This window comes from Oncorhynchus masou, chromosome 11 (genome assembly GCF_036934945.1).
Source record: "Oncorhynchus masou masou isolate Uvic2021 chromosome 11, UVic_Omas_1.1, whole genome shotgun sequence".
Lineage (NCBI taxonomy): Eukaryota > Metazoa > Chordata > Actinopteri > Salmoniformes > Salmonidae > Oncorhynchus > Oncorhynchus masou.
In genome coordinates, this window is record NC_088222.1 from 40,203,956 (window position 1) to 40,229,812 (window position 25,857).

A 25,857-nucleotide genomic window follows, 5' to 3' on the forward strand; every position below is an offset into this window, starting at 1 on the left:
TGAAGATTTAGGTCTTCGCTGCACCGTTCTGATGTAGCTGATGGTGTGTACACTCTGGAGCATCAGCTACAAAGACTCCGGAGTTTCTCAAGCCTAAAGTTCATTAAGCAAATAGCTTACCTCTGGATCCATAAATGGCGCCTCCTCAATATCCTGTTTAACAATCTCAGTGCCAGGTCTCAAGGGTCAAAAGGGATCTATCCTCTTTAATATTGGCTGCATAATACCACATCTCAATCCAGCCTCCCCAGAGAGACAGCAGAGCCCTTTGGCTCACCTTCAAATATCAGCTTTTCTTCAAGAAAATCTAGACATGTTGTTTTAAAGGGTAGTTAGATGGGAATCCTTGGCTTCTATGTTTACGCTAACTCTATTCTTTAAGTTATAGAAAACAGAATGAAGTGAAGGATGTAAGATTGAGGAAATAATGGTTGAGAGCTGATATGTTTGCTGAACTTTGTTTGACAAGCATTCTGACGTGTACCAGTTAGATAGGGAATGGTTGACTGACTTCATATCCCATCGTGATGAAACGTAAAAGAATAGCAGGGAAAACAAGCATATGGAGAGGACATACAGTATTTACATCAACTTTGAAGAGGCTTTGAAAACTAGTGAAAGGTGCATTATTGTATTTGAATGTTTTTATGCTCAATTTGAAACATACAAATACCCAGTGGTTACCTATAATGTTTATTTGGTGTTACATTGTACATTTTCTGAAATTCATAAAGCACAAATTACACTGTGGCTCTTTTAGGAATAAATGGGACCATTGTTGATATACTGTACATAACACTGATATGAGAATAAGACCGTTTTTATGGAAGTGCCTAATACTTTCAGAGCTTCTGCTGATTTGTGTTTGAGTTTAGGTGTTAACATGGAGTGTCTCCAGTGGTCCTTGGCTGTCATCGGACTGTGGAGATGTGGACCCCTGGATGTGTGACGGGCTTGTCCAAATAACCCCCTGACTGTCTATATGTGTCCCAAGGGGAATGTGGAGGGGTGTATGGATACAGAAGACCACAGTGGATGGACAGTTACACACTCCCACATACATATATGTGTAGGGCCCATTTTAACAGGTTGATGGGATACAGGCAGGAGAACGGACGTAAGGTGTACTTCAAGATGACCTCATAGAAAGAAAGTAAGAAGGTTATATGTAACTATTATATAAAAGTGCTCCATATTTGGACATTTGACGTGATTGATATCACAGCAATGTCCACAGACCTCTTCAATAACCAGATGATATTCACAATGCATTCTGAGGAATAAACAAGAGCTGAAAATAGAAACGGACAATGACTGTCTGGCATGACATTTCATTTGAATTGTTTATTCAGAATGAAAGCAAACTACCTTGTTTTATTTCATTTAATTTCCCCCAATGCAGTATATATTTTTTTCATTGTACTTGTTAGACCCTAGTTTCCTTCATAAATAAGCAAGCTGCTTTGTGTTGCACAATAATAAATAAACACAGTACGTTTCCAATCTCTGCCATGGGTAGAATATACCAAATTAATTCCAACTTCAAAAGAGGATGAAGGATATTTTCCCTCATTACTGTGTGCAAGACATTGTCCACGTTCAATACTTTTGCAACTGTAATTTTTCTGTTGGCATAATTTATACGCGCATTGGAAACAGTTTGCACTTGAACTAGCTTGCGAATTGGGTTGAACTCATGCTACATTCTATAGTCTCTTCTTGTTCAGGTCTGTAGGATAGGTACCTCTATGAGTTACAACATTAGAGGGGTGCAATTTGTACCTCAAATTATGTACTGTATGGCTCAAAGGTGATTGAGGTCTTATCAAAAGAAATGGCTTTGAACTAGAATGTGGCAATCCATTACATATGCTATTGGCTAAACTGTATGCCAAAAATATAATGTATTCAAGAAACCTGAAATTCCTGGCTGCTCCTTACAGAAGTCTGACGTTGGTTTATCTGTGTAGAAAGCATCGGGAAAAACAAATGGGGGTCCCCAGAAAGTGACTCGACTTATGTCTGACACAGTAACATAGTCACTGATACAGCTTTTGGTCATGGCCAAAAAGGCTGAAGTCTAAGGGTGTCTGTCCCTTCTTGACCTTCAATCCCAGGCTGTGTCACCTCTCGTTGGTGATGATGACGGACGTGCCGATGTAATGAGGGATCTCCCTGTGGGTCTCAGGGGAGGAGCCAGAGGCGGGGCTTTGGCTCTTGTAGCCATAAGAACCCATTTCATCACCACGGTAACCGTAGCTGTCCGACAAATGGCCGAGGGCAGCGTAGGGCGGGGCCTGGAAGGAGCTGTGTTTGGCCAAGACGTGGTGGAGGTTCAAAGACATGTACGGAGCCTGGGCCGGCAGGCCTGCCCCAACTCCCACCCCCATCCCAACCCCAACTTCAACTCCCACCCCCATCCCAACCCCAACTTCAACTCCAACCCCCATCCACATCCTCCTCTCCCCCGCCTCAGGCTCCAGCAGCTTGGGGGTCCTCCGCTCCCAATTGCTGTCCGTGTGCTCCAAGGGGCCAGTGGCACTGTGGCTGTAGGGGGACTCCATCATACACAGCCTCCTGTGCTGCTCCAGCACCACCTGCATGGGGAAGGGCTGGCCCAGGCCGTGGAGAGACCCGGACTGCTTATAGCTCGCCTTCTCCAGCACAGAGCTACTCAGCAGAGGACAGGACAAAGGCTTCTCCCCTACTATGCAACCACCTCCCTCTGAGACCTTGTGGAGGTGGTCTCGGTTGAACGGCAGCTTGCTGTCCTCTTTCATGGCCTGTGACTGAGAGGGCAGGCGGTCCTCTGTGGTCTTCCTCTGGCCAAGTGTGTGATGCTCGTAGGGCTCTTCCTTGTACCTGCTGATAGGGCGCAGGGTCGCGCAGCTGGAGAGGACACCATTGAGGGGTTCGCTGGGGGGGTACCCCCTGCTCGCTGTAGGGCCTGTGAAGAAATTAAATGCTCCATGAGATTCAGACTAAAATGCTATAGAGGCTATAGCCAGACACCTCTAGAAGTTTGGTAAGTCGCTGGTTTAAGACTTGCTGCCACACCAATCTGTCCCTTATACATTTTTAAATGATGGGGCACTACTACCACATAGCAATTCAATTGGTACAGCACTTTCATAAATGGTGCAACAAATATAGCCTCTTACAAGGCACGTCTCAAAATATGTTAATGAGCCAGAAACAATAATACCATGCATCCACTAGTGGTCAAAAGGTTTTTGGCGCTCAAAAAATACGGTACGGTACTGTATTCTATGAGACTGAATTACAGTATCATTTGAAATATAGCAATTCATTCCCCGCCCACAAATGTTCCCAGAATGCAACCTCATTTACAGTATGCTGCAGTAAAATGTTTCTCAGTATTTGACTGTTGATAATACCCCAAATTTCCGTATCAATTACAGTTTTCAGTTACAGTGTACCATTTCTGGTTAAATGTAGCATTGCTAGTGTAAACTGATTATATCAGTTAGTGGTGCATTTAAAAGCTTGTGGAAAGAGCTCTGCGTTCCTCAGCACTGATTGGGAGCCTGCCTTTCCCCATGCTTTTGAGCCAGAGCCATACCGGAATACGCTGCTGCAGTGGCAGTGGTGATGGCACACGATGCAACAGAGCGCCTCGGGGTGTGACCGGGATGGCTTTTGACATTGGCACAGCTCCAGCGCTCCTCGCCCCCTCGATCCTGCAGGGAGCTGAGCAGCTGCCGGGCGGCCAGGCTGGGGGAAGCCGGGGAGGGCGAGGTGGAAGAGGAACCCTGGGTGGGTCGCACCCTCCTCTGGGAATCCATGTGGGGTAGGTGCCCATATGGGTTGGGGAAGGAGAGGCCATACGGGGCGCTGATGCTAAACAGGACCTCTTCAGCTTCTGGGCCTCCAGAGGGGCCAGAGCTCTGCCCCTGGCAGGGGGTCAGGGTGTACGGGGGGCTCTCCTTCCAGGCCTCTCCTTGGGGGGAGCAGTTCAGCTTGTCTGGATGGTAGGTGATGTTGGGCTGGAGGTGGAGGTAATAGACAGCAGGTTATGGTGGTGTTGTTATTTTCTATCAAGACAGGCAATGAAGACAGTGCTGAGTACAGCTCATTTGTTGAGCTATGACAAAGACTCAAGTCACTTTGTTATATTTTCCTTTTCAAGAGGAAAGTTACTGATTGTGAATAGTGTCTGCTCTTTTTCCAAACTGGCAAAAGCTATTCATCCTAATATTGGCTACTGTATGTGCATATGAACAGTATTAGTAACTTGGTGTGAGGAGCAGTAGTACCTGAGGGTAGGGGGCTGTTTTGAGTTTGCTCTTGATCTTGACTGCTTTGGCCTTATGTTGTTTGCGGGGGTCCTGAGAGGAGGCCGGGCCACTCTTAAAGACCAAGCTGGATTTGGCCGCTCGACTCTGCTCCTGAGACAGCTGCATATCTTTATACTCTACGTCCCTGTGGCGAGACATATACATACAGCACAGAACAGCTTGGATTAGCATAACACACACACACACACACACACACACACACACACCGGGTGCACCACCTTACAAACCCAGACTTTCTTCCCCAAAATGTCCAAGACTATTAAATGGATGTTTTTTTTAGGACATGATTCACCTGTCACAGCACCACTCAGGTCGAAAGGTGAAAGTGTTGACTCACGTGAGAACATAGTTGACGCTGACGATGCAGTGGGGTCTGGAGGAGCGGCTGTTGTGGACGATGGTGGCGTAGCTCTGCACCCACACCCAGCCCCCGTGCTTGGACAACATACGGTAGTACTTAGTGGTGACCTGCCCTTTCACCAACACTGCAGAAGAGGGAGGGGTGAGAGAGAAAGATGGGGGTGAGAGATCAAATCCCAGACTGCACTGTGCCTGGGTAAAAGACTGAGGGGGAGAAAGAGAAGTGCACATAGCTATAGAATGCAGACAGAATGCTTGGGAGAGAGTGACTGTAAAAGGCTCAGTTCCATTGACATACTCATGAATACCTTGAGTCATGAATACTGTATCATTTTTATTTTCCTCTTAAACCTGCATGCATATTCTGTGAGAAACTCCACAGTTGCCACTTACAGAAACCCTAACCCTCTCAAGGAGAGTGTGGGTTGTTTAGTTAGAAGTGTCACAATGTGGCCACAGAGGGGGACTGACTCACAGAGGTGGTGAGCGAAGCGTAGATGGAATGCGTCACAGCCGTGCACGTGGTGGTATAATGTCTTCTCGATCAGGTCCTGGGGTTCGTGTCCCGTCAACTCAGCCACCCTTGAATCCAGAGTTCAGGAGTCAAAAGCAAAACATTTTAAATCATGATGTTCACATCCTTTGTTGTGTTTGTTTTTTATTTTAATTATATTTTTCTCTCATTTTACATAGGGTATGTTTTTTCCCTCCCTCCCTCCCTCCCTCCCTCCCTCCCTCCCTCCCTCCCTCCCTCCCTCCCTCCCTCCCTCCCTCCCTCCCTCCCTCCCTCCCTCCCTCCCTCCCTCCCTCCCTCCCTCCCTCCCTCATATTAATACAACAGTAGCTAAAACGGGGAGAAGTCTGTCCATAATAAAGCTCTGCTCTACCTTCTTAACAGCGCTATCAACAGGGCAGGTCCTACAGGCCATAGTTTTTTCGCACCTGGACTACTGTTCAGTCGTGTGGTCAGGTGCTACAAAGAGGGACTTAGGAAAATTGCAATTTGCTCAGAACAGGGCAGCAATGCTGGCCCTTGGATGTACACAGAGAGCTAATATTAATAATGTGCATATCAATCTCTCCTGGCTCAAAGTGGAGGAGAGATTGACTTCATCAGTACTTGTATTTGTGAGAGGTATTGGCATGTTGAATGCACTGGGCTGTCTGTTTGAACTACTGGCGCACAGCTCAGACACCCATGCATACCCCACAAGACATGCCATAAGAGACTGTATAAACTGCCTTCATTTCACAGGACCCCAGGAAGAGTAGCTGCTGCCCACTCACTCCCATACCTAGAGTCCAGGAAGATGAGCTTGAGGTCCAGGCTGGCCCTGAACATGAACATGTTACTATGGAGCTTGATCTCTGTGATACCACTGGGAGGCAGGGAGTGGCCCACCGCCACCAGACCCACAATCTGATAACACGAGTCAAATAGCGCCATGTCCATCACGTACTGACGGATCTTCAAATACCCACTGCAGTGGATCACCTGCAGAGCAGAGAGATGAGAGGGGCTTTACACAGCAATATAGAGATAGATACAGACATAGATATAGCTAGACAGAGAGGCTTTACACCTTGCCTTATGTGTCCAAAATGTGGTTTTGTGTCCACATTTAGGTGGAGCAGAGAGTTAGATACGGTAGATTGAGATACAACATTGTTGGTAATGCAGCAAACTTGCTCTCACTAACTCCATGAAAGCAAGAGCAGGCTCAAACTCAGCCTGCACCCCACTAAGTGCCCCTCTCCACTCCCCCCTCCTCCACTGCTCCCCTCCAGCCCTCCCTCCCTGGAACAGCCACGTGCCTAGATGCTAATGGCTCTATTTATCTTCCTCGCTTCCTGTTAACCTATACTTGTCCGGCCATTCAGTAGCGGCCGCCCAGTTCACACAGATGATTTATTCTACTACTTAACATAAACGGCTTGCTTATTGGCAATGTACAGTTGAAGTCGGAAGATTACATACACTTAGGTTGGAGTCATTAAAACTCGCTTTTCAACCACCACAAATTTCGTTAACAAACTATAGTTTTGGCAAGTCGGTTAGGACATCTACTTAGTGCATGACACAAGTAATTTTTCCAACAATTGTTTACAGACAGATTATTTCACTTATAATTCACTGTATCACAATTCCAGTGGGTCAGAAGTTTACATACACTAAGTTGACTGTGCCTTTAAACAGCTTGGAAAATTCCAGAAAATTATGTCATGGCTTTAGAAGCTTCTAATAGGCTAATTGACATAATTTGAGTCAATTGGAGGTGTACCTGTGGATGTATTTCAAGGCCTACCTTCAAACTCAGTGCCTCTTTGCTTGACATCATGGGAAAATCTAAAGAAATCAGCCAAGACCTCAGAAAAAAACATTGTAGACCTCCACAAGTCTGGTTCATCCTTGGGAGCAATTTCCAAACCCCTGAAGGTACCACATACTTTGGTGCGAAAAGTTAAAACCAATCCCAGAACAACAGCAAAGGACCTTGTGAAGATGCTGGAGGAAACAGTTACAAAAGTATATATATCCACAGTAAAACGAGTCCTATCTCAACATAACCTGAAAGGCCGCTCAGCAAGGAAGAAGCCACTGCTCCAAAACCGCCATAAAAAAGCCAGACAAAGGTTTGCAACTGCACATGGGGATAAAGATTGTACTTTTGGAGAAATGTTCTCTGGCCTGATGAAACAAAAATAGAACTGTTTGAAATTGCTTAAGGACAACAAAGTCAAGGCATTGGAGTGGCCATCACAAAGCCCTGACCTCAATCCCATAGAACATTTGTGGGCAGAACTGAAAAAGAGTGTGCGAGCAAGGAGGCCTACAAACCTGATTCAGTTACACCATCTCTGTCAGGAGGAATGGGCAAAAATTCATCCAACTCCATCAAGGACTACCTGACATGATGACTCCTTGCTGTCCCCAGTCCACCTGACCATGCTGCTGCTCCAGTTTCAACTGTTCTGCCTTATTATTATTCGACCATGCTGGTCATTTATGAACATTTGAACATCTTGGCCATGTTCTGTTATAATCTCCACCTGGCACAGCCAGAAGAGGACTGGCCACCCCACATAGCCTGGTTCCTCTCTAGGTTTCTTCCTAGGTTTTGGCCTTTCTAGGGAGTTTTTCCTAGCCACCGTGCTTCTACACCTGCATTGCTTGCTGTTTGGGGGTTTAGGCTGGGTTTCTGTACAGCACTTTGAGATATCAGCTGATGTACGAAGGGCTATATAAATTATTTTGATTTGATTTTGATTTGATTTTGACTTATTGTGGGAAGCTTATGGAAGGCTACCCAAAACGTTTGACCCAAGTTAAACAATTTAAAGGCAACGCTACCAAATACTAATTGAGTGTATGTAAAATTCTGACCCACTGGGAATGTGATGAAAGAAATAAAAGCTGAAATAAATAATTCTCTCTACTATTATTCTGACATTTCACATCCTTAAAATAAAGCGGTGATCCTAACTGACCTAAGAGGACATTTTTACTCTGATTAAATGTCAGGTATTGTGAAACTGATTTTAAATATATTTGGCTAAAGTGTATGTAAACTTCAGACTTCAACTGTAAATTTACAACAGATCTCAATTGCAATCTGCTAGGCGATGTATATTATAGGGGACGAGAGGAAGAGAGGGAAGAAGTAGGGAGTGAAGAATATTGCCGTTGCATCCAGAGAGGAGGGTTTTAGAAGAGGTAGTTGTTGGAGATTTGAGTGAGTCAAGTAGAAAAGCTGCAGCTGCTGAGACTCTCAGACAAACAATATGCAGTTTCAAATAACCTGTTAACACTGTAACACTATAAAAACATTATAGCCTCAATTGAACAACAACATTTTCATCTCAAAATAGAAGAAAGAAGAAATATTTGTTTTGAACAGACACATTTCAATTGTAGGTGTTTCATTTTAATTAGTTACTTTCTCTCTTATATTTCTCTCTTATATTGATATTCATGTTTACTACTTCCAGAGACGCAGATTATCATGGAATACAGTATCTAGGAAATGTGATTTCAAATATTTAATTTCATTATAGTAGTACCTTATATCCTCCACACGTCAGTCCTGCATTACGCTTGGCCAATACACACTTCATCCTCAGGAAAAAAGAGCGCTCAATTTCGTACTCTGTAACACACACACACACACACACACACAGGCAGGCACAGGCAGAGAGAGGAGACATAGACAAAATAAAATCATTTCACCACCACAGTCACACACACAAACCCTGGTTAAATGTCCTTGAGCTGTTCTTGTCTATTAATATTCTGTATTATGTCATGTTTTGTGTGGACCCCAGGAAGAGTAGCTGCTGCCTTCGCAAACAGCTAATGGGGATCCTAATCAAATACCAAAACCAAATAAAGCAGCAAATGCAGATGTGTGTGTGTGTGTGTGTGTGTGTGTGTGTGTGTGTGTGTGTGTGTGTGTGTGTGTGTGTGTGTGTGTGTGTGTGTGTGTGTGTGTGTGTGTGTGTGTGTGTGTGTGTGTGTGGGGGGGGGGAATGTCGAGTGCTGAGGGAGAGAGAGAGAGAGATAGAGGCTGACTGAGTATTATCTTGTATTATGCATCATGGTGCTACACATTGTACTTTGTGTACTATGTTGTTATAGTTGCCTTCCTTCTTACGTTTAGAGGTAGACCTCATTGAAGTAGCAACACTGTTACTTAGAAACGTACAGAGAGTTGAGTACATTTTGCATGAGGGAAAATCGTGATCAACTGACTTGGTTCGGAGAGAGAGACAGAAGTAGAAAGGGAAAGGAAATGGAAAGAAAGACAGAGACAGAGAAAGAATAAGAAAGACAGAAAGAGAGGAAGAAAAAAGGAGAATGAGAAAATAGAAAAGAAGAGTGAATGAATCTAGCACGTTCGGCACCTTGCAGGAAGTGATGGTGGAGCGGCTGATGGGCGCTGAGCACGGCCGTCATCTCATCATGGTCTGATTGGTGGATGTACTCAAATATACTGTTGCCCGTCAGCTCCACCTGACAGAAACAAATCAATCAAATCAAATGTTATTTGTCACATGAGCCGAATACAACAGGTGAAATGCTTACTTACAAGCCCTAAACGAACCATGCTTAAGAAGTTTTAAGAAAAATAAGTGTTAAGTGAAAAATAGATGTATAAAAAATAGAAAAGAAAATAACAAATAATTAAACGGCAGCAGTAAAATAAAAATAGCGAGGCTACATACAGGGGGTACCGGTACAGAGTCAATGTGTGGGGGCTATATACAGGGGGTACCAGTACAGAGTCAATGTGGAGGCTATACAGGGGGTACCGGTACAGAGTCAATGTGGAGGCTATACAGGGGGTACCGGTACAGAGTCAATGTGTGGGGGCTATATACAGGGGGTACCGGTACAGAGTCAATGTGTGGGGGCACCGGTTAATCACATCACATCAAGTTTTATCAGCCTGAAATTTGAGAAAATGACAAGTTACATTATATACAGTGCCTTGCGAAAGTATTCGGCCCCCTTGAACTTTGCGACCTTTTGCCACATTTCAGGCTTCAAACATAAAGATATAAAACTGTATTTTTTTGTGAAGAATCAACAACAAGTGGGACACAATCATGAAGTGGAACGACATTTATTGGATATTTCAAACTTTTTTAACAAATCAAAAACTGAAAAATTGGGCGTGAAAAATTATTCAGCCCCCTTAAGTTAATACTTTGTAGCGCCACCTTTTGCTGCGATTACAGCTGTAAGTCGCTTGGGGTATGTCTCTATCAGTTTTGCACATCGAGAGACTGAAATTTTTTCCCATTCCTCCTTGCAAAACAGCTCGAGCTCAGTGAGGTTGGATGGAGAGCATTTGTGAACAGCAGTTTTCAGTTCTTTCCACAGATTCTCGATTGGATTCAGGTCTGGAATTTGACTTGGCCATTCTAACACCTGGATATGTTTATTTTTTAACCATTCCATTGTAGATTTTGCTTTATGTTTTGGATCATTGTCTTGTTGGAAGACAAATCTCCGTCCCAGTCTCAGGTCTTTTGCAGACTCCATCAGGTTTTCTTCCAGAATGGTCCTGTATTTGGCTCCATCCATCTTCCCATCAATTTTAACCATCTTCCCTGTCCCTGCTGAAGAAAAGCAGGCCCAAACCATGATGCTGCCACCACCATGTTTGACAGTGGGTATGGTGTGTTCAGGGTGATGAGCTGTGTTGCTTTTACGCCAAACATAACGTTTTGCATTGTTGCCAAAAAGTTCAATTTTGGTTTCATCTGACCAGAGCACCTTCTTCCACATGTTTGGTGTGTCTCCCAGGTGGCTTGTGGCAAACTTTAAACAACACTTTTTATGGATATCTTTAAGAAATGGCTTTCTTCTTGCCACTCTTCCATAAAGGCCAGATTTGTGCAATGTACGACTGATTGTTGTCCTATGGACAGAGTCTCCCACCTCAGCTGTAGATCTCTGCAGTTCATCCAGAGTGATCATGGGTCTCTTGGCTGCATCTCTGATCAGTCTTCTCCTTGTATGAGCTGAAAGTTTAGAGGGACGGCCAGGTCTTGGTAGATTTGCAGTGGTCTGATACTCCTTCCATTTCAATATTATCGCTTGCACAGTGCTCCTTGGGATGTTTGAAGCTTGGGAAATCTTTTTGTATCCAAATCCGGCTTTAAACTTCTTCACAACAGTATCTCGGACCTGCCTGGTGTGTTCCTTGTTCTTCATGATGCTCTCTGCGCTTTTAACGGACCTCTGAGACTATCACAGTGCAGGTGCATTTATACGGAGACTTGATTATACACAGGTGGATTGTATTTATCATCATTAGTCATTTAGGTCAACATTGGATCATTCAGAGATCCTCACTGAACTTCTGGAGAGAGTTTGCTGCACTGAAAGTAAAGGGGCTGAATAATTTTGCACGCCCAATTTTTCAGTTTTTGATTTGTTAAAAAAGTTTGAAATATCCAATAAATGTCGTTCCACTTCATGATTGTGTCCCACTTGTTGTTTATTCTTCACAAGAAAATACAGTTTTATATCTTTATGTTTGAAGCCTGAAATGTGGCAAAAGGTCGCAAAGTTCAAGGGGGCCGAATACTTTCGTAAGGCACTGTACGTTAGAGACCAGCATATCATTTCTTCAGTGACATGTCACCCCTAACAAATCAAATCAAATGTTAGTCACATGTGCCGAATACAACAGGTTACAGTGAAATACTTACTAACCAACAACGCAGTTTAAAAAAAATATGGATAAGAATAAGAAGAAAAAAAGTTATAAACAACGCAAACAAACAAACAAGAAAACACAATCGGTTGGGGGCACGTAAAATGTCTGCCTTCTTCTCTGGTTCCATCTTAAAACAACAGTGAAGAAGACAGAGTCTTTCTGAATGGTGTTTTGAGGTCTTTTGATCATTTAGCAGGATGATACTCTGTCATTACAAGGGATTACATTATCAAAGAGAAATGCCTATTGAAGGGGGACACTGACTTTTGTGTGTGTGTTTGTGTGTGCTTGCGTGCGTACATGTGAGTGTGTGTGTGAGTGCCTGTGCCTGCATGCGTACATGCATATGTGTGTGTGTTGGAAGTGAGGAAGGGGGCAAAAATCGATCTCTGCATCACTTTCAGCTCCGCCTCAAAGGCGGATGATTGTCAGGGAACACTCGGGTTAATTTATGAAAGAACCAATCATTTGCATGAGAACACAGAACACCGTCTTGGCTCCTCTCTGATCTATTTTACCTCTCAAATTTGGGGGCTGGGTCACTCAGCGAGCGGGTCACTGCTCCCCACTTCAACAACAAATTGGTTTCTTCAGTTAGGCTCGGGTAATCCATGCTTTGTAGTGAGAGAGCATTGGGACTGAGCATAGAGGACTGGAAAATTTGAGTATCATGTAGTAGCCTAAACCTATCGCTGTTACATTGAACTGGGTGAATGGAATGTGAATGAGAGCCATACAATATGATGTAATAGAAATAAGGCCATGGTCATGAAAAAAGAAAATCGGACCTCATCTTAAACGGCACTGACCGCCACTGGTGTGTAAAAGCACCAATGTAAGTTAAGATATGTGGGTTACAGGCATCTAGATTTTACAATGGAAGATGGGTTAACCTCAGTGTTTCAACAGAGGCATTCTCAACATACTGTTTTGTCTTTCACAGTTAATTTTAAAATGACACTAATCTTAGCCCACTAAACACACACACACACACACACACACACACACATACACACACACACACACACACAAGATATCATCAACAACAATGGATGGTCCATTTGAATAAGCTTGACAGCGTACACAGGTGTGCACAAGCATAATTTACATCAGGTCTGCGTGCAAGAGTGCTACATTCAGAGTGGGTGGTTGGGCTGTTTTTATTGGATTGAGTTATTGCTGTTGCTCAGCCCCCCCTGTTCTCTCGAATGCTTTCTGAGCACAGCCGTCAATGTGTCTGTCCAAGTTTGCTTAGGGGAGGTACATTCAAGACATCAGCATTTCTGTTTGCTATCCACAGCTCAGTACACAATCTCTTAACATGAGTGCAGTGTTAGGATGACAGCGGTTCCATACTTTAGGTTCTTGCCACTTTTGTAAGCAGAACACCCCTATACTGTAAGTAGCTCAACTCAAATCAATGTGGGCACCTCCATTTAAAAAAACTGATTCATAAAATAGTTGCTTTGGTCAGGACTACTTCTAGGGCACCCCCAAATGTCTATATTCCACTTTTCTGGAAAGTGAACCAGACAGAATGACGGTATGCTGAAAGTGGATGCCAAGAGTATAACACATCAGAGACAGTACTTTAAGGATAAACCTCTGTTTTGAGGGAGGCTGCCGCTGACTCCATTTCGCTATTCTCAGTCACCGCGTGTGAATAATGAGATGATTTAGTGGGAGTCCACGTGTGGAGAGTGGGTTAGATAGACAGAGCATCCTCTCTCTGGGGGAACACCAATACTGATGAAGTGGGCATGTCAAGCAGCAAAGAATGCTGATCACACTTTCCTAATGGAATATATATATAAGCCAAACCAGCAATGATACATTGCTTCTCAGTCAAACTGCCTGGACCTCAGTTAAGGCAGGGTAAACAGAATCAAATATAGTATACAAAAGTATGTAGACACCCCATTCAAATTAGCGGATTCAGCTATTTCAGCCACACCTGTTGCTGACAGGTGTATAAAATTGAGCACACCGCCATGCAATCTCCATTGACAAACATTGAATGACCTTACTGAAAAGCTCAGTGACTTTCAACGTGGCACCGTCATAAGATGCCACCTTTCCAACAAGCAATTTGTCAGCTGTTATTGTGAAGTGGAAAGGTATAGGAGCAACAATGGCTCAGCCACGAATTGGTAGGCCACACAAGCTCACAGAATGGGACTGCTGAGTGCTGAAGCGGTTAAAATCGTCCTCAAAACTTGAGACATCTGTGGCTTTGTGTTGTGTGACAAACTGCATATTTTAGAGTGGCCTTTTATTGTCCTCAGCACAAGCTGCACCTGTGTAATGATCCTGCTGTTTAATCAGATTCTTGATAGGCCACACCTGTCAGGTGGATGGATTATCTTGGTAAAGGAGAAAGGTCACTAACAGAGATGTAAACACATTTGTGCAGAAAAATTGAGAGAAATAAGCTTTTTGTGCGTATGGGCAATTTCTGGGATCTTTTATTTCAGTTCATGAAACATGGGACCAACACTTTACATGTTGTGTTTATATTTTTGTTCAGTATAATCGTGTAGATACTCCGCTAAGAAAAACTGATGGTCCACACCAAATTTCTCTATCATAATCTGTTCAAAAGTTATTTGTTTTTTTACCCTTGTAGGATGGCCAAGATCAAAGTGGTCAAAAATCTGGAAAATAACATTGTGTCAGCTAGGCTGGATGCTGTGTGAGAATTAAGGCAAACTAACAGGCTCATGGTTGAACTCGTCATCTTTCTTATAATCCAGAGAACATAAAACAATATAGAGGTAAGATAGATATTGATTTTGAGATATGACATGTATTGTTTTCATATGTTAGTATACACTTTTCATATTAATGCAAAATTTTTGCAGAAGACCACCACAACAATGAAAAACCTCAAAAGTCACTGCGAGAAGTGGCACCACTCTGTCAACAGAGTTTGGTGCTTCTTATCGGACATATTAGGTTACGGAATCCGACTTTTTGGATTGGTAATGATATTTTAGAGAAAGACCCCACTGATAGATTCAGAACATGAAGAATCATATTTGTCTGGGTAAAATGTAAAGTGAAATTTCATCACCAAAGCCTGTTTTCACCCTCTTTTGGGCAGAGTTGGTGGACTGCCTACAAATTGTGAAATGAACAGCGCCCAAACACAAAGGAAAATAACTCAACACCTAGAATAGACTGACAGATCATATTCTGTGTCCACCCTATACCTTCTCAATTATCTGTGCTAGGTGAACTTAGGCAAACTTTGCGTAACATTCTGCAGTCTGTTTTACTGACTGTCAAATCAATGGTTGAACAGGCATATCAGGAGGCAGATGCCCCTTAGTTGACCTTGGTTGTGTTGAGGGAGGCAGACACAAAGCTTGTGGCATACGCAATGGCCCAGGACCAAAATGGAGGCAGAGTGATGTCTTACCTGGGAAAGGCCGAGGTGGACTGATGCAGTCTCAGAGATGTACATGATTTTGCCGTCTGAAGCGACAACGAATACGAAGCCGTCCAGAGTCTGGGGAACAAAACGTGTTAGACCCAAAAATATACCATCCATTTTGGATAATAACATACATAGAAGGTCAGTTGAATTGTAGATATTAGACATTGCATTGTGCATAAATCAGCATATGGGAGTATGCTTAAGAGTGCCTTCTATGCCTACTCTTTTGTAGTCTTTCAAAAACCACACTCTGTTCTATCACATCTGGCTCTAATCATGGCATGAAATCCACTACAAATTCTTGGCAAAGCCTACAAATTCCATAGCAAAAACATTGTAACATCAATGGCATTTTCTCTTCAGAACACTACAATTGTCCTAAATACATACAGTACCATACAAATCAGGCTGTCTTCTGTATACCACCATCACCTTGTCACAACACAACTGATTGGCTCAAATGCATTAACCTCTTGGCCTTTCCTTTAAGCTGTTGAAGGAAAGACCAAGAGTGTGCAAAGCTGTCATCAAGGCAAAGGGTGGCTACTTTTCTCAAATATAAAATATAATTTGATTTGTTTAACACTTTTGTGGTTACCACATGATTCCATATGTGTTATTTCGTAGTTTTGATGTCTTCACTATTATTCTACAATGTAGAAAATAATAAAAACTAAAGAAAAACCCTTGAATGAGTAGGTGTGTCCAAACTTTTGACTGGTACTGTATATTGTGTATATATAGTACTGAAATATTGTGTTACATATTTGTGTTGTGTATATTGGGTCATATATCTGTGTTGAAAATATCCCACCTGCAGTAGATGGGATCCCAGTTCTTTTGCCATGTTGTCCAGAGGGCTGATTCTGGTAGGCTGGCCCCAGGCCTCCCCCAGCCCTGTAGATGAAACACACAATAGGTGTAGCATACATGACAGAGCTGCTTCCAGGAGAAGAGGACACTATGAAGAGGACCCAATATATAGCCTTACATTATTTTTTGACTGGTCTGGTCAGATACTGCAATCTCAATGGTACGGGTTAATGACACAATGTCTTCTACGCCAAATGAAAAGATGGACACCAGCCAGCGTTAAAGGGGACATCAATCACAACAACTGTCCCTTGAGATGCTGCTCATAAAGGTTTGAGAAATATTGAACCATGGTAATACTAAAGGATTTCAAGCTGCTCCATCCTGTCTCATTATGTTGTGTGTATTTGTTTTAAATCACATAGGTTGAAAGTAGTGTATGTATTTGCAGCTGATGCAAAGTGAGTGCACATAATCCTACAAGCACACATGTCCACCAGTCCGGGTATAAGGTTGGACTAATGAGAGATGTCATATATGAGAGTAGATTTCAGAAACACACCCTTATGCAGTACTTTTGCTGTATTTAAATATTTTATTTTAGTTTGTGCTTGACTCAGATCCCATTATTTGCTCATGCCCACATCCATAATCCCCTATGTCACTAAGAACAAGATATATTTTTCCTACAGTCACTCTCACTTGCTGTGATATTATTTGTCTATTATGCTGGACACTGGGACATGCAAACAACCTACTGGGCACAAACAGGTTGAATAAACGTTGTTTCAATGTCATTTGTCCTTTGGAAAATACATTGATTTCAAAAAATTAATCAACTGTTGTTTGAGGGTGACACTTCAACCACAAGATTGTCATCATGGTAACCAAATTTCAACATAGGCAAATATTGTATAAAACATGTTGAATTTGTACCTTTAAACAATGTCAGATCTTCAACATACAGTAGCTTTGATATTTGTTACTGACTACTATTGTGCTTTTGTTAGAATGATTGATAAGAGAGCTCCACTTTTTTTTTAACTAAATAGATTCACTAAATAGTCATTCCAAAGGGTAGGTTTAACAGAGCAAATGAAGTGTGACCATACCTTATCACTCGATGATGCTATTTAGCCCGATATAGCATTTATAATGTCAACAACAGTTATTGTTTCAATTCAACCCAGAATTGAACTTAAAATAAACAATACAATAGGCCTTGGGTTTCAAGCTCTGGTTGATATCAAATATAGCGATATATAGTGATGTTGACTTGTGTTCGGTTGTCAGCGCAACCAAATATCAACGTTTGAAGGAGATGTATCTTCTGCTTCAATCGTTCCATCACTAATAATTAATATATTGGATTCACGTCTCCATTTCAGCTGAAAATCTAAGTTAAAGAATAGGACTAAATCAAATCAAACTTTGTTTAAAGTGAATTTAAAGTTTTATTGGATTCAGTCTTATTCTTTAACTTATATGTTTGGTTGAGATGGAGACGTGAATCCAACATATCAATTATTAATTTGTAGACAAACTAGAATTAAAGCCAGACTAAATCAGTAGCACAGATATAACTATCCAAGCAGAAGATACATCTCCTTCAAATGTTGATATTTGGTTGCATTGACAACTAAACACAATTCAATATCACTTTTGCAATACAATAAATAGCCTATTAACTTGTTGACAAGTTAAGAAATGATATGTTGGATTCACGTCTCCAACTCAACCAAAAGTTGAAGAATGAGATTAATCTATTGGTTCAGATGGAACTATCCAAGGAGTAGATACATCTCCTTTAAATGCTGATATTTGGTTGCTCTGTCAACCAAACACAATTCGATATATAACTTTTTAAATACAGTAAATAGCCTAAAGTTTAACAAAGGGATACTTCAGTATTATGGCAATGAAGCCCACTATTTACTTCCCCAGAGTTAGATGAACTCATGGATACCATTTTTATGTCTGCATACTGTATGAAGGACGTTATAGGTAGTTTCGCTAGCCAATGCTAACTAGTGTTAGCACAGTGACTGGAAGTCTATGGTATCTACTTGCATGATAGCAGTTACCATATACTTCCAGTCATTACGCTTACGCTAGTTAGCAATTGAGCTAATGCTAGTTAGCAACTTCCTTCAAACTGCAAACTGGGACATAAAAATTGTATCCACGAGTGTATCTTACTCTGGGGAAGAGAAAGATAAACCCAAATCCTGAAGTATCCCTTTAAATGAGTAACACATCCATGGCCATATTTTGAGGTTACTGTAACTATACATTTATTCTTATCATATTCAGTGCATTTGGAAAGTATTCAGACCCCTTGACTTTTTCCACATTTTGTAATGTTGCAGCCTTATTCTAAAATTGATTAAACTGATGTTTTCCCTCATCAATCTACTCACAATACCCCATAAAGACAAAGCTAAAACAGTTTTTAGAAAAAAGATTAAATATCACATTTACATAAGCTAACTTCCTGCATTTCAACACATTTTACAGTTTTATGAAGTGCAGTTTTATAATGCTATTTTACAAATGTTGTCATGAGTCTGAGAAAATGTTGCCATTTTAAAGCTCATTTCCTGCAATTCTACACATTTTGCCATGGGGCAGGATGACAAGTGTGCTGTTTTATAGCTCATCTCATGCTATTATTCACATTTTCCCATGAGGCTGAGAGAAAATGTTGCAGTTTTAAAGTAACTGTCCAGTGAAAATAAAACTTTAAAAAGTTCATATATTGTTAACTTATACCCAAATAACGTTGTTGACTCATCCTATACTCATTTCTGTGACCAAAGCATTAATTGAAGAAAAAAAACACTTCAAAAACCCCACTTCAAGCTTGTATCTCAAACAGATCATTTAAAAAAATGCTTGCTATTTCCTCCTAGAGGTAATGAGCTGGCATTAATATTTGGAATGACTGGTATACACCCACACCATTCCAACACAGAGAAGCTGCTTTTTAACACACTTAATTGACATTTTTTGGAAGGAAAACTATTTCACTCATATTGTAATGTATCAAAGGTCATATTTCATACAAATCTGGAAACACTGGACAGTTACTTTAAAGATTGACTTTCGGCAAAAGCTCAAAGTTACGGCTTTAAACTGTAACCAAAAACAAATCCTGTGAAATGACATCAACACATACTAGAGGAGTTACTGGCTAGCTACAAGTGGCTTGCTTAGCTAACAAACTAGCTATGTAAATCGTGACCAGAATAACACATCAATGAATTGGAATTTGGTTGTGCTTTTAGATGGTTGAAACATAATGATAACACATTGCAAATGTAACTAACTTTTGGCTTTCTTTTTGAGTGGTGGATATTTGAGTGAATTTAGGTTTTAATCTCATTGATCAACATCTCAACCAAATATTTCCCAAATATCCACATTGAAATGACATGGTGTGCTCAGTGGGACCTTTGTGTGTTTATAATCAATAACTCGGTTTGCAAATTAAGACTTGACAAAATCACAAGAAAAAAATAAAAGAAAAATAAACGTGTGAAACATGTTTTAAAAGAAAGTGTTACATTCACAGAAATGTCACAACTGCCATCTGAAAATATAAAACCTAAATTTGAAATGTATTATGATGTGTGATGAAGTTTAATATTAGCATGCCAGGTTGTCCATCTTATTAATTTGTAGAAGGGTGAAATTCATGATTTGGAAAGGCACACATATGTCTATATGAGGTCCCACAGTTGACAGTGCATGTCAGAGCAAAAACCAAACCATGAGGTCTAGGGAATTGTCTGTAGAGCTCAGAGACAGGATTGTGTCGATGCACAGATCTGGGGAAGGGTACCAGAAAATCTCTGCGGCATTGAAGGTCCCCAAGAACACAGTGGCCTCCATCATTCTTAAATGGAAGAAGTTTGGAAACACCAAGACTCTTTCTAGAGCTGGCTGCCCAGCCAAACTGAGCAATTGGGGGAGAAGAGGCCTTTGTCAGGGAGGCAACCAACAACCATGTCTGCAGCACTCCACCAATCAGGCCTTTATGGTAGAGTGGCCAGACGGCAGCCACTCCTCAGTAAAAGGCACATGACAGCCAGCTTTGAGTTTACCAAAAGGCACCTAAAGGACTCTCAGACTATGAGAAACAAGATTTTCTGGTCTGATGAAAACGAGATTGAACTCTTTGGCCTGAATGCCAAGCGTCACGTCTGGAGGAAACCCTACGGTGAAGCATGGTGGTGGCAGCATGATGCTGTGAGGATGTTTTTCAGTGGCAGGGACTGGGAGACTCAGGGTCAAGGAATAGATGAACGGAGCAAAGTACAGAGAGATCCTTGATGAAAACATGCTCCTGAGTGCTCAGGACCTCAGACCTTCCAACAGGACAACTATGCTAAGCACACAGCCAAGTCAACGCATGAGTGGCTTCAGGACAAGTCTCTGAATGTCCTTGAGTGGTCCAGCCAGAGCCCAGACTTGAACCCGATCAAACATCTCTGGAGCGACCTGAAAGTAGGATTTGCAGAGAAGAATGGGAGAAACTCCCCAAATACAGGTGTGCCAAGCTTGTAGCATAATAGCCAAGACGACTCGGGGCTGTAATTGCTGCCAAAGGTGCTTCAACAAATGACTGAGTAAAGGGTCTTAATACTTATGTAAATGTGATATTTCAGTAGTTTAAAAAAATTGACTTGCAAACATTTCTAAAAATCTGTTTTTGCTTCATCATTATTATGGAGTATTGTGAGTAGATTGATGAGGGGGAAAAAATATTTAATCCATTAAAGAATAAGGCTGTAATGTAATAAAATGGTGAAAAAGTCAAGGGGTCTGAATACTTTCTGAATGCACTGTATAGTATGGGTTCTCAGAAAAACATATGAGCATTGAGCACCCTACATTTTCTCCATTTAACTTTGCTTTGAGTGCTTTGATTTGACTGAGTTGCAAAACTGGGGAAAATATGCAAAATAGTGGCTATTGCACAATATGTTTTGGACAAACATTCAGGGTTAATAGGTCACAGTTTTAACTCTTATATTTTCATACTTTTCACCATCAATATCCGTTTAATTCCCTGTGTCTTGGTTTGATAGACGGAATTAGGGATTATGTGCTGTGCAGGACAGGCCTTTTACGGATCTATAGACCCAAATCACGTAAGTGGCTGCAACAGACGTTGCACTTGCACCCCCGCTATAGGCATAAATGGAAGCAATTTGAGGTGATGTGAAAAAAAATGTGTTTGCTTATTTATTACTCTTTTTAAAGAACTGCCTCAAACTAAAATAAATTAGGCCTATATTTGCGTAATTTGCACACTTTCCACATGGAATGCACGAGATAAACATGCATAATTTGCGTGAGGTGATAGGCCTATATTTCACAAACTTTTGCGCATCATATTGAAATCTGCCTCGGGTCCAAGTTTCTGAATCCCCAGAATAGTTATTTGCAGTGCTTGACTTGGACTGAAATAGGTGCCGGTACTCAATTTGGATTCCGGTAGGCCTACTGTTTATATTTAGGTGCAGGTGCCCCACAATACGTTTGATTTACTATTCTAGAATCGGAACAGGAGCTCGCTCAACCAGTAGAAAATGATGGTGCCGGTACTCAGCTCCGATGAGGTCATCCCCAAGTCAAGCATTGGTTACTTGCAAAATAAGCCTACACATTTGACAATGTGAGGGACAGTGGCCATTAATAGACTCGTTGGACGGAGGTCACATCTCTCTCAGTACCAGGATGTCGTGAATTACATGTAAACCCAAAAAGTATTCAATACATCTGATGTTAGAATAATCAATATGTCAAACGAGAAAGTAAAAACAAAAATGTTACGGCAGGCTGTAGTTTGGCCTAGCCTTGGTCTATTTATTAATTTGAAGTGACTGTTAATTTCTACAGTTAATTAAAAACGAAGGCCTATATTTCGTGTGAAACATTGTAATTAAGATTAAACAATCCTATCTTATCATATTTGCTATAACTTGGAGTGCTTAAATAATATTTCACCTGTAAGTTAATGTAATTTAAAACGGAGGCCTATGGTCTGTACTTTTGAAAGAGGCAGCATAATCATTTTCTCGAAGTAGGTTCTTAGCTTATTAATTAGTTCATAAATCCATTTCTGTTTTGTCATGGAAGTTGCGTTTATTTTAAATTACAATAGTAATGCTATTTAGTTGTTTTAGGGTAGTGTCGGATTTTGCTCCATAAAAAAACAACGAATTGGCCTAATCATTTAAGAGAATATTAGTTTAATTGATTTCCAAATATTTGAAATTACATCAATCACATTTTTGATTACTATACTTAAATATGATCAAGACTATAATAGATGTAGGATTACACTTTTTATTTTAGTAATATTGTTATACAGGTTAATTATTTATAGATTCCACAAGATTTGAATGGTGAAATGGTCATACATTATGCTACTATTATCCAGAACTAACGGGTGGCCCTTTTAGTCCGTGCCTAAAGGTTTCTGGGACTTTATGAGTGATGACAGATCAAGGGAGGAAGAGGGCTGTTTTCCTCAGGTTTAGCCTGTCGAAGTGTTCCTTTTATTGACCATAATTGGATGATTTATTATAACTCCAAATCTAGAGCCACATGTATAGCAGTGAAACATTATTATTGTGAAGTTATAAACTTGTAAAATTAGTATTTTTTTTCAATTGTATGACCAGGTGGGAACGAGGAAAGTTGGTGACAATTATAAAGGCACTTTTAGGCATGCATGGTCATATCCCACTGGGCAAACACTGGGTGAATCAACGCTGTTTCCTGGCCAAAAAAATCTATCTGATGAAGTTGAATCAATATGGAAAATTGGTTGGATTTGCAAAAAGTCATCAATGTAAAGGAATGTCGTAATTGGGTACCCAACATATAATATAAATCCATTAACATGTTGACATTTTTTTGATTTCACATTGAATTCACATTAGTTGACAACTCATCCAAATGTAAATCACAACTAGACGTTGAACTGATGTCTGTGCTCAGTGGGATGCATATCTTTTAGATATTTATAATTGGCAAATTCTACTGGAGATTCATTTCCAACAAAATCGCTCTCCTTGTCCATAGAAACATTAACTAGGGGAAGTGACAATGGTAACCTACATGACCCCGAAAATGTACATATATTTCAAAATTAACACAATGAAAAGGCATACATTGTCTTATATTTTCTGGCCCTTTCTAATATGTATTTGTTAAAAGTACAATACAAAGACTAATATTATGTTTTAAAACCTAACATGTGCCTCTTCTCCTGAAGACATAGGCCTAATTATGATTAATCATAATTGATAGTGGTAGCATAACTTACCATCCGGAAACACGGCTCTCATCTTCAAGTAACTGGTTGTCAGGCGAATTATTGAAGCCTTATCCAGTTGTGAGGTGATGGCTGAAGGTAAAGGCAGTAATTTCGCCAGTTCATAAAATTCTCCATTTTCTTTCTCTCGTCTCGTCTTCGCCGCATTCTTGGACTTTTCCTTCATCTCTGACTGCTGTAAATTAATGCCTGTTGCAACACAGAACACCTTCCTCTTCGCCCTCAAAACGTAGATTTTTCCTTTTTAGCTTTGAATCAGAAAATGCACTTACCAATTACATCATAACGATATTGTAACATATTTTTTACAATATCTTGAACGATCTAGTGAAAAATAAGCACTCTCCTGTCTCCTTATAGATTGCAGAAACTTGCATGTTCACTAAAAACAACCTGTTGCATGTAATTAATTCCAATTAAATATTACAACCATTAGCCTACATGTTGATATGTATTGAATGTTCGAAATGTTGGTCTCCAAAACATTGCTTTCCGACGCCTGTGCATAACACAATTTAGGTGGTAAACAACGTTAAAGTTACCAGAGCCCTGTAATAATTTTAAAAGCTTTTTCTTCGACTAGGCTACTTTTTATTCAAAAGAGTCTGTGAGGACAAATCTTGGGTAGGCTCCCTTCAGTCTCCAAGTGGTGGCATGAGAAACAGTTTGCTCTCTACTGAGCAAGTAAACTCCGGAATATGTAGACTGTCAAATATCACACGGATGAACGCCCCGTTTAAACAGAAAAGACTCCCTTGAAGTATCAGAAAACCTCTCAAGTTCAGGCACACCATCAAAAGACGATTTGGTTGGATTCGCTATACCTCATCGGTGCGAAGGTGTAGGCCTATTCATTTGCGTAAATAAAAGGCTAATTTTAATCTTTTGATTAACGAAAACAAACCCATATAAACAGTATAGAATACTGTTAACGTTTGTAAAGAATTGGAATATAAATAAATATTCGTGCGTAATGGCAATGTGTAGGCTATCCAACTATTCAACTTGTCGAATAATTACAACATCCATGCCCAAGACACATTTAAAGACATCCATGATGCAGATGTTTTGCAGCATATCAATTTGAAGTTACCTGCGCCTGGAATGTTATTTTTCACATTTCATTCCAGAGTGTTTGCTGCCATAACCACCAGAAACCTGTCTTCGATGACGCACTGGCACTGCAGTTATGATGATTAGTGAATAACGAGTATATGTCCTTCCCATGTAATGTCCACCTTGTGTAATCGACTCAGGAAGACATCAACTGAGTTCTCCATTTCCTTATTTCAACGCCAGGATAAGGATACATATCTAGGCTACCAATGGAGAGCATGCGAAGTTGTCTCAGACAGTACTAGGAATAATAAAGCAACCTTTTCGTCTTCAAGAAGTCTTGTTTTTTGGCTTCAGTAATCCTTAAAGACAGACCGATTTTCCAAACAGCACCCGTCAATTCCTTTTGCAGAACCAAATGCGGACTGAGGGAGAGGGGCGGTGCGCAGGCAAGAGGGCACAGTTACATCACGGAATCTCTACCGCCTGGATCAAAGCAAGGTAGCTTCAGTGCAAATCAATTGTACAAAAAAATAATAATACTATATCAACTCTAGTGTGGGGCTGACTACATGACAATAGACTGCATGTCTCCTCCTAATTCATCTGGTCACATGTAGGCTCCTGGGCACAAACTGGATGAGTCAACGTTGTTTCAACGTAATTTCTCAAAATATTGTGATGTGGAATCTACATTGAAAATACATTGAATTTGAAAAAAGTAATAAAGGTAAACTGTTGTTTTGAGAGTGAAACCTCATACACAGGATCATGTCATCATGGTAACCACATTTCAACAAAGACAACCCGTGTATAAACTATATTGCATTTGTATCTTTAGAACAACGTCAGATCTTAAATGTTATACCCACTATATATTGTTATATATATATATAGGCTGGGTAGCGCATCTTACTGGAGAGTGAATATATCAACTGCTACCCTTTGGTCTCCCACCCAGGGTTGTACCCAGGCTCAGCCCTGCTTAGCTTTGATATGTGTCACTGACTATTACCAATGTTCTATCATGAGAATGATTGTTGTTTGCTTTCCACTTAAAAACGAAATATATTCACTGTTGCTGTCGAAGTAATTCCTAAGGGTAGGTTTAACAAATGTGACCATACTTGATCACTTATACAGTAGGCTTTATCACCAATTATGTTATTTAGGCTTATATAGCATTTGCAAAGACATCAAGAGTTAGCTTCAATTCAAACCAGAATTTAAAAAAATAAATAGACAATACAATATGCCAAGGGTTTCAAGCTTTCAAATGTTATGATATTT

General features: G+C 40.9%; 1 protein-coding gene across 1 annotated transcript; it reads right to left on the reverse strand.

The window, feature by feature from the left end:
* Nucleotides 1–1,597: 1,597 nt before the first annotated feature.
* Nucleotides 1,598–23,677, reverse strand: LOC135547978 (single-minded homolog 2-like). Its single transcript, XM_064977180.1, has 11 exons — nt 23,503–23,677; nt 16,162–16,244; nt 15,330–15,419; nt 9,582–9,690; nt 8,742–8,827; nt 5,975–6,174; nt 5,155–5,261; nt 4,657–4,804; nt 4,278–4,443; nt 3,584–4,007; nt 1,598–2,965 (listed from the first exon to the last, which is right to left on the reverse strand). Exons 1-11 carry the CDS (start codon nt 23,675–23,677, stop codon nt 2,124–2,126), a joined length of 2,430 nt encoding a protein of 809 aa, XP_064833252.1. The 3' UTR covers nt 1,598–2,123.
* Nucleotides 23,678–25,857: the final 2,180 nt, after the last annotated feature.